Consider the following 9,672-nt stretch of genomic DNA (forward strand, 5'->3'; position numbering starts at 1 on the left):
AGCTCTGGGTCATGGGGAAGTGGAGACAGAGCAGTAGATTCTGGCCATATGGTCTTTGCTCACACACCCAGCACCGGCTCCAGGACATACAGAGGGGGATATGAGCAGCACCGGCCAGGCATCTGGTCTTGCCCCAGCTATTTGTGCATTACCTTCTTTGGATAAATGCACAAGCACAATACACTAAACGCTGGGGACAATTTCCTGTCCCTTCCCAGATGCATCGTGGAACCTCTGTTGGGGGCTGTGCCTGGCTTCCTCTGCTACCACTCTAGCCTGGTTTCTATCAGCAGATTGACACGCACCTCAGTGGAGGGCAGCTCACGTGGCTGCTGCTAGTCCAGCAGTCCCTTGCAATTGTTCTGCTGGGGGAATCCCTGCTCCATTCCAGGGATCTGTTTGTGATAGGTCTCTCCTCACCCATGCAATCAACCTCTCCAAGCCCATTCAACGCCCTTTCCTGTCAGTGGGAGCAGGAATGACAGAGCCTCTTGCAGCCATGAGCTGTGCCATGTCTGTGACCTTTATAAAACTCTCTTCAAGACACCGGTACAAGCAATAGAAAGAACATCTGTTATACACAAATATATACCTCTGAATAAATACAACCTCCAGCACGGGGGTCAGGAATGTACAGCCAGGAGAGGGACGGCATGTGATCTAAACATGCAGTAAGTGGATAAGCACAAGCAGCTGACAAAGCATGTGACACAGACACTCATGTAGATTCACTCAGGCCAGGATCCAAAACTCAGAGCCCAAAGATGGCATCGATGTGAATGCACAATGGGGGCAGGCTTGCTGGAGGCATGTGGGCATGGGCACAGCAGGGTATGCACACACACACAGCACAGACATTCACCCAGCATGTGTGGTGTGAACACACACACACACTCCATGCACGCATTGCACATGGCCCACCCATACAGGCAAACAGTGCTTGTCTCAGCAGACGCTGCAGGAGTATCCTAGTCACATCTCTGTTTCTGCTAAGAGGCTCTCGCCCAGACCTGACGTCACCAAGACCATCTGGGAGCTGGGATCTGTGGAGCAGGTGGGAGAGAGAATGTTAGACATTTGAGCTGAAGAAGAACACAGGTCTGGCCACCAGGCGCGGAGTCGAGAGTGAGAGAAGGGGATAAAGGACATGAGAGAGGCAGAGCAAATGAGGGCTAAGGAGGAGCTTGGCTAACATGGAAGGAGCCAGAAGCCAGAGAGGATTTTGAGGGGGAGAGGTGATCAGATGCACACTCTCTGTGCAACATGGCAGAGTTAATGCTGTTTGGGGGACCTTGAAGTGACTGCCCCAATGTCACTGCGGGGATCCAGATGTATCGTCTCGCAGGGACGCCGTGTGCTCAGGTTACAGAGGAAAAGCCAGCCCTGAAAACTCCCCCTGGGATCTGAGAGTCTGTCCATCATCAGGAGCACTATGGGTTCTGCTGGCCAAATTAGCCCTTCAGTGACACCTGTGCAATCCCACTGCCTTCAAAGTCTGCCCTCAGTGACAACTCCTGTGCTCTCAGAGAGGCTGCCCAGGTATAACTGACTAGAACTTCGCAACCCCTTCTGTTGCCAGTCCACAAGAACAGAATCCAGCTCACTCCCCTTTAGCTGTGCTTGCGCTGCAGAGTTCACAGAAGTAAGCAGCAGATCTACCCCGATGCACATGGGAAGCCAGGCTGTGGAGAACCAAGGGGCACGAGCACACGGCACTTTGTTTCCCAACTGACACCTGGAAATTCTCACTCTTCACACTGTCTGAATTGAGGGTTGACATGTAACTTCCCTGTTCAGTTTTAAAGAGGAAGGTGAAGCCGGAAAGCAGATAGGACATACCATTACCTCACACTCCCCGCTGCTCCTGATAGCACTGGCCAGTACATGACTGCACAAAGAACCAGCCACTGTTGCCAAAGGAATTCTTCCCCAAACTCAGCTGAGTGTCTTAAGGATGGTGTGTATGGAGCTGAACACATGTGTTTGTTGAGAAGCAGACAACCCCATCCTTCTTCTGAAGTGCTGGAGTCAGGTTCTTGCACCAGGAAGTATTGGGGGTCACAATGTTTTTGGACTCAGAGAAGTTATCCCTGGTCTCTATTTGGACAATTAAATTTGAGGGACGAGGTCCAAATATTGATTGGATCTCACAGAATTTGGGTGTTGGAGGCAGGTTTTGGGGCACTGCTGCACCGAGATGTTTCATAGATTCATAGATTCATAGATATTTAGGCCAGAAGGGACCATTATGATCATCTAGTCTGACCTCCTGCACAATGCAGGCCACAGAATTTCACCCACCACTCCTAAAAAAGACCTCACATCTATATCTGTGCTATTGAAGTCCTCAAATTGTAGTTTGAAGACCTCAAGGAGCAGAGAATCCTCCAGCAAGTGACCCGTGCCCCATGCTACAGAGGAAGGCGAAAAACCTCCAGGGCCTTCCAATCTGCCCTGGAGGAAAATTCCTTCCCGACCCCAAATATGGCGATCAGCTAAACCCTGAGCATATGGGCAAGATTCATCAGCCAGATACTACAGAAAATTCTTTCCCGGGTAACTTGGATCTTACCCCATCTATGTGTCAGGGTCCAGATGTTTTTGGTGCATTATGAGCAGCTATACTTGTTCTCTATTTAGACACTGGAATTGGAAGTGGGGAGGGGTGAGCATTGGACAAAAATTGGTTGGATCCAGGTACTAGTTAAAAAATTAGCAGGATCCAGGTAGATCTCCTTTTTGCCTTTATCCCTGTTAGTTCTGCTGGATTCCTATCAAACATTGGTATACAGTAGCTCATTGGAATCACTACAATATCCCTTTCCTTCAAATACAGCCAATGGAGATAGAATATAGTGCCGGTAACCCACACAAGGTTTACCCCATTCAAATTGGACGGGAATTTAGGGAAGCAGCCTGGAATGACATGAGCTAGAATTTAGCTGAGACAGCAGGGCCAAATCCCCAAGTTTTATGAAAAGACCCATGGGAGTTTTAATATCCATGACTCTGATTTTACATCTCTGCTGAAAGATGTTAATTCCTGCAGCATCACGCCAAGGCATTGGTACTGGAAAGAGCCCACTGAGCCCCACCTCCACTTCTTGTAGAAGCCAGATTTTCCTGGGAGGCTTCCTATAGAAGTACTGACCCAGCCCAACTCTACTTAACTGGCCGATGAGACTTGAAGTCAGTTTGTATTCCAGCCCACAATGAGATGGGACCTTGTCCATTTACCAACCCCACAATGACATACTCATCCCAGCAGAAAACAACACAGAACCCTCATTCCTGACAGCCTCCCCAGTCCAGCCTCATCTCCACCTCTCTGGGGTCCCAGAGGTCTTACTGCTCTGGCAGATCCAGGGGTTCTTCTCCCTGGCCGTGACTTCATGAGCCTCATTCTCCTCCTCTTCCTCACCCTCAGAGAGCAGGTCCGAGATCTGCTGCTGCAGCTCGGGACTGATGCTGTTCTCTGCCAGGATCAGCGTCCGCAGGGCTGTCGGGTAATTCTCCACCATGTCCAGCAAGGTCTGAGCAGAACGAGAGCCAGAAGCGGGTAGAGAGGCAGCACAGACAGAAGTCAGACTGACAGGAAAGGCGTTCAGAGCTGCTTTATACTCTCTTCATCTGCCCCAACCCCTGTCCTCGTTTCTTCTCTCTGCCCTCCACTGGCTCTGAGCCGCACCCCCTCCCCACCCCAGCTTTTAGGGACACTAAAAACTCTCCACCTGAGGCCATTGCCAGGACTTCCTGGCTGTACCCAAGTAGGAAACTACTGCTCTCTCCTACCTGCAAATGTCCCCTGCAAGCCTGAGTCAGATGAGACACTGAGAATGGGAAATCTCAGTACCATGAGCTGAGCTTCTCAGAGAAGAGACTGCAAAAAACCACTCAGCAGATAAATATCTGTTACCCCCTAATCTCGCTCTAAGCCTAAACTCCAAGACTTATTCATAAACCTTGTTCCTGAAACCAAACCTTCTCCTTCACTTTTCCAGAGAACCAAAGATGCAAAAAATCTGCTCTCTCGCTCTCCACTCACTGGAGCTGAGGCAGGGGCCACAAGCCTCAGGCTAGGGCTGAGCAGGACCTCCAAGGGCTGAGAGCCCTGGGTCAGGGAAAGGAACAGATAGTAGCAGTACTTCTAGGTGCAGAGACTGTTCTGAAGAGAGCATCCACTGATGGGGGGAGGGAAGGAGGTACATCTCAGGGTTGGGGACCCCACTGTTTGTTAACACCTGTGTTCCTGAGGCGCAGATGATGCTATATCAGCACCAGACACTCCTTACCTGGGCCGAATGGTTGGTAAGTCCTGTTCCTTCCAAGTCCAGAACCTCCAGGGTGCGACTGGAGGCCACAGCAACAGCCAGCATCCCTGCTACCTGGTCACCTGGAGGAGAAGAAAGCCAGGGGATGTAAGTAGAGTCTGGCTTCACACAGACCATGCATCCACTGGGCCTGACAGATCATGGGACTACCCCGTCCCAATGCTACCAACTAATCCCTATTTGCCAAGAACATCTTGGAGGAGGAGGTAAAGGGTTATTGGTTGTGAAAAGGGCGGATTGTTAGTTGTGGGCTGTGACGGGCTGTTCTGGGACTGAACATAGAGAACTTGAAGGAACATAGTGAAATTGTTTCTCTTACAAGAAGACTTTGTTCAGACACAACACCTTCCACCCCGCTACCCAAGGATCTCAGAGCCTCCCGTCATCACCAGTGGGGAAACTCAGGCAGAGAGGGGAGAAGTGACTGGCTCCAGGGTCAGAGAGGAAGTTAGTAGTAGAACCAGAAATAGACTCTGGCTCCCAGCCTTCTGCTCTGACCACTGGCCCCCACTCCCTCTCAGAGCCAGGAATAGAACCCAAGAGTCTACTGTCCTAGCCAGCAGACATGCTGTCACCCCTTGTAGGGGGATGGCTCTTTTGGGGCTGACCCCACTGGCAGCCAGTGCCAGTGAAGCACTCCCCTGAAAATCCCCAGGAAAGAGGCAGGGGACAAGTCGCAGGTGGGGCTCCATCAGCTACCATGGTAGGAACTCTTAACACAGAGTAGAAGCACCCACCCAGCCAGGGTCTCTGCTGGGGTGGGGGGGGCAGGGAGGGGAGAGAGAGCTGCTTGGCCTAGTTTCCTAGGGCAGGGTGAGGTGGGAGAGCCACATGGCCTGGTCTCTGCCTCACCAGCTGCCAATCCAGCTCCAGCAATACAAGCTGCAGAAGGAGAGTTGGTTTCCATGGCAACCATTGCCAGGCTCTTCTCCTCCACGTTATTATCTGGGGAAGGAGCTGGGGGGGAAGGGGTGGGGTGGGGGGGCATGTTCCATCTGGCAGGCCAATGGCTCAGACCTAAGGGATTGGGAGGGAGCAGAGGAAGGTCACCACCTGAGCTGAGGCCTGACACAAGCAAACACAGCCAGTGGCACACGGGGAGCCCAGAGTCCCTGGCGGATGGAGGGGGGGACACAGTCTTTCCTCCCTGCGTTGCTTGCAGCTGCCATCTCCTCTGTGAAACATGTTTGATGCATTTCCTGGCAGGACACGTGTCCTCATCACACAAACTATCAGCACAAGTGAGACTAACTGGCCCCCAGTCTCAAGCACAGAGGACTGAATGGGCTATGAAGAATGAATTCCCCCCTCACTAGGGTGACCAGATAACAAGTGTGAAAAACTGGGACACTTTTTTTTGGGAGGGGGGGTGGCGGGAGGGTATAGTTGCCTCTATAACACAAATCTCCTAATATCAGGAGATCTGGTCTCCCTAGCCCACACCTCCAGGGCAAGGAAGAGGCCCAGCAGAAGGGACAGTGTGGAGGAACCTGCCCTGCCCTGCCAGTGCCCAGGATGTCCCTGGTCTAGATTCAGTCTCCAGGCCATCAGACCAGCACCTTCAGCAGCAGCAAACTCACACAAAGCCTGTCAAGCTAGTAGTTCAGAGCCTCTCACGCCTGTGCCGCTCACCGAGGGGATTGTAGTCCAGGTTCAGCACTCGCACCTGGGAGCTGTGAGCTACTGCAATGGCCAGCCGTCCCCAACCTTTGGCCGTGACACCCGGGTTTGCGCTCAGTGTTAACTCCTTAAGGCCTGGAGAAAAGAGAGAAGCCAACGAACACCCTAAGGCTCCAGACAAGTCACCAAACCTTCCAGAGGAGAACCCGCTCAGCCAATCACAGAGCTAGGAAGCGCATGGCTCAGAGTTTCACAATTCCCTGCACCCTGATTGGTGGAGAGGGTATGGTTTATAGAACGACTAAAGTTAATTATCTACCTGCAGTGCTGCCCCTTCATTTGCTCACAAAAAGCAGTCTCAGCGTGGGAGGGGGAAATGGGCAAGGGTGGCAAGGAAGGGCAGGACAGGCAGGTACTGAAGCTTGAGTTTCAGGAGGGGCGGCTGCTGTGTCTATTGTGAGCATATACCTGGGGAGGCCTGAGGTCAATAGCTGGTTAGGGTGCTGGGCCCAGGCCTCAGACTTCATCCCCTGTAAAAAGGAACTTATTCAGCCAGCAGACAGTTATTCCCTTCCCCATAAAACAGCCACAAGGGACCATTCAGTGTTAATTCCAAGAGGAGCCAACGGGGCGAATTTACTGTAAACCCCAGTTCCGGGGCAGGATGGGGGAGGGGTGAACGTAATGTGCATTGATCTGCATTCATTGTAAATGAACCAATCACAGCTCAGGCTTCACAAGTGCAAAATATTAACACCAAATCAGAAGTCCAAGCCTTGTGCCTCCCTCCCACTAAATTCAAACTCTCCCATCACGAGGCAGCAAACTGGTCACCATTCCCCAATAGCATCGTGCCAATGGAACAGTCCACTGTACCAGGAGCCATGCTCCATTGGATAGGGCTCCCTCCCCTTAGAAGTACGCAAGGAGGAAACAGAGTCCTCACCCAGTGCAATGGCTCCTGTACTAAGGGACGGTTTCACTGCACTTACGCTGGGAGGAGAAGCTTCGTGCCATGTTTCAGCAGAGGGAGAAACTTTATGTGCTGCTCCCCTAACAAGACACAAGCAGAAGAAGTTTAGCTCTAAGCAGAGGGGCCTGAGCCATATATGAGTTCCACTGGCCACTGCATACCCCACAGACCCTTTTGCTTACCTGACTTGGCTCCATCAGGAGGCAGGAGCCCACAGATCAAGTTGATGCCCTCGTCACCCAGCATGCAGTCTCCCAAGTCCAAAGCCACCAGAGAGGGATGGATGGAGAGCGCTGGATTGAGGAGAGCTAGGCCGGCGTCTGTCAGGGGGCTCCCATGGAGGCTATGTGGGTAAAGGGTAGGAATTATTTAATGTGCCTTCCTCGGGGCACTGGGGAATGCCTCAGACGATGGGAACCAAGAAACAGAGGGAACAGGAGGAAGATGCCACTGCCTGGTGGGGACAAGGCTCCAAAATGCCTAGGGATGCTGTGTCCCTGAATGAGGGAGCTTAGAACAGACTGGACAAAAAGGGCTCTGGTGACAAGTGATAGAGGTACAGAGACAGTCCTCTCAGCATAGGACGGGAAGCAGGCCTGGGGACTTCAGAGGTGCAGACAATTCCCTCCCAGCATGGGACAGACAGGGGTCTAGGGAATTAGGGATGCAGAGACATCCCCCTTCCAAAATAGGAGAGAGATCAGATATGCCAAGAGATGGGAGAGGTGCAGTGGTGGCCTCCTCCCAGCATGGGGCAGGGGAACTTGATGCTTAAAATCAGGTACATTTTTTCTCAGATAAGAATTAATTTACAGGACTGAAGAGCAACACAGTGCCACAGAGGGGTGAGGCAACCCTGTCAGAACAGCGGGGGGAGAGAGGGGAGCACATCTCCTGACATGGATGCTCACTGAGGGCAGGGATACTGGACTTCTGGAAGGCCACTCTTGGGGGTGGCACATCTCCACATCCACATCCAGCAAGGTCTCCCCTACTTACAACAGAGACTGGACAGAGCGGTTTGTCTTCAGGGCTTCCGCCAGTTGCTTGACCCGGTTGATGTTGGACACAATCCCCAGGTTGAGGTTGAGCTGAGCCAAGGAGTGAGATTCCGCTACCCCTCGGCAAATGCGCCCGAAATCCCGGTCAGAAAGCTGGCAGCCCCGGAGTGACAGCAGTCGCACCGAGTTCTCCCGCAGGCTCTCGCAAATGTCCCGGATCTCAGCACTTGATAAAGTCTCCCCAGAGATCTGGATAGACCCTGGCAACATCTTTCACCAGTTTTAGCCGTGAGCAAACACACACAGACACCTGCAGAAACTGCTGTGCAATCTGGATCTGTGCAGGTAAATAATGTGCTATCTGAATTGGTGCAAGTGAATAGTGTGCAATCCAGATCAGTGCAGGTGCAATCAATGCTGGGATCTGCTGTGCAAATCTAATTAGTGTAAAGGTTTTTGTGCAGTCTGGATTAGCCCAAGGCTACCGAGCAATCCGGATTGGTGCAGGTAAGTAATGTGCACTATGGACCTGTGCAAAGGCTGCTGTGCAATCCCAATTCCTGCAAGTAACTAACGTGCAACCTGGAGCTTTGTCGGTGTTGATGTTGTGCAATCGGGTCAGTGCAGCGCTGCTGTGCAACCTCGAGCGGCGCAAGGAAACTAAGTGCAATCCAAATAGAAGCAGGTAGATAATCTCCAATTCTTGTAGCGGCTTCAAAATTCGACGCAATTACGGGTAGAGAGTCAACCAAGGCTGCAGTCCGGCTGGAGCACGATTCCCGGGACGGGAAAGAGGTGTGTAATCCGCAACAGAACCGGGTACCGTGCAATCCGGATCACCGAGAAGGAGGGTCTATATCCAGATCGGATCCGGATCACCGCGTGGTCACACCGGATTCGGAGGGATCTGAGCCCGACCGCTAACGATATGGGGAGACAGAGCCGAAGCAGCCACGGGGCCCCTGAGACCGGGAGGGAACGGGCTGCGCTGTCATCAGGCTTCAGAGCAGCATCAGAGGCCGGGACCTCCCCGGGCACAGATCATCCCTACCCCGGTGCCCAGCTCCCTTCCCCCGGCAGGCGGCAGCCAGCCCGGGATCTCTGCGCTATGGCTCTTTCTGCCCGCTGCACCTGCTCTGCTGGAGACGGGGACTCTGCTGCTGTGGCACCGGGATTCCCGGGGCGGAGCTGGCCGGGCCCCCGGCTGGGCCCGGCTCCCTCTGCACCTTGCTCCGGATCGCCGTGTGGCCGACCCGGAGCGGCTCCTCCCTCGCAGCCCCGGCTCCTCCTACCGGCTCGGCAGCGGCTGCAGCCGCCCGGGCCTGGTGCCCCCCGAGACCCCTGGTCCAGCGCCGCTGCGGGGATTCGCGCTGCCTCCCTCCCGGGATCCGGCTTTGTTTGGGGCCGGCCCGGCGGGGGCTGGCTGGTTCCTATTGCCACAGACCAGCAGCCTCCGCCTCCTGCCCTGCCTGGCTCCGCGGCGACCACCTCCCCCCGCTGCTTCCGCTAGCACAGGGCAGCAGGTACCTGGTCCCGTGCAAAAGGCCTGGGACCGCCCATCCCCCACCCTTTCCTCAGGCCGCCTTGCTGCACCCTCTATTTTGGGATATAGCCTCTCCCCCACAAATGTAGTTAGGGCAGGAGGCCCTGCACCTTACACACCTAGGTCCGTGAAGCCCTCACCCCCCCCCTCCCGGGGGCGGGATCCACCCCTTACAATGAGAAGGGGAGAAATTTACACCCCATG

At 53.7% G+C, this 9,672-nt stretch overlaps 1 protein-coding gene across 2 annotated transcripts; it reads right to left on the reverse strand.

Annotated features, from left to right (window-relative positions):
* Nucleotides 1-504: 504 nt before the first annotated feature.
* On the reverse strand, nucleotides 505-9,403 carry LRRC73 (leucine rich repeat containing 73). Of its 2 annotated transcripts, none has more exons than XM_048843577.2 (6): nucleotides 7,924-9,403; nucleotides 7,107-7,267; nucleotides 5,964-6,086; nucleotides 4,293-4,393; nucleotides 3,422-3,533; nucleotides 505-1,043 (listed from the first exon to the last, which is right to left on the reverse strand). In XM_048843577.2, the coding sequence occupies exons 1-6, from the start codon at nucleotides 8,193-8,195 to the stop codon at nucleotides 973-975; spliced, it is 840 nt and encodes a 279-aa protein (XP_048699534.1). In that variant the 5' UTR covers nucleotides 8,196-9,403; the 3' UTR covers nucleotides 505-972. The 2 variants fall into 2 exon arrangements, with proteins under 2 accessions (XP_048699534.1, XP_048699533.1); XM_048843576.2 differs by having other exon boundaries at nucleotides 3,350-3,533; nucleotides 7,924-9,401.
* Nucleotides 9,404-9,672: the final 269 nt, after the last annotated feature.

The sequence above is a fragment of the Caretta caretta genome, chromosome 3 (genome assembly GCF_965140235.1).
Source record: "Caretta caretta isolate rCarCar2 chromosome 3, rCarCar1.hap1, whole genome shotgun sequence".
NCBI lineage: Eukaryota > Metazoa > Chordata > Testudines > Cheloniidae > Caretta > Caretta caretta.

Excerpts from the sequence above, each read along its gene's own strand:
- LRRC73 (XM_048843576.2), bottom strand. The coding sequence starts at position 8,195 with ATGTTGCCAGGGTCTATCCAGATCTCTGGGGAGACTTTATCAAGTGCT. Across the intron at positions 7,268-7,923 it reads CGCTCTGTCCAGTCTCTGTT|CCTCCATGGGAGCCCCCTGA; the intron begins GTAAGTAGGGGA and ends TTACCCACATAG. Across the intron at positions 1,044-3,349 it reads CCCCTGGATCTGCCAGAGCA|ATCCCAGCTCCCAGATGGTC; the intron begins GTAAGACCTCTG and ends CCTGCTCCACAG.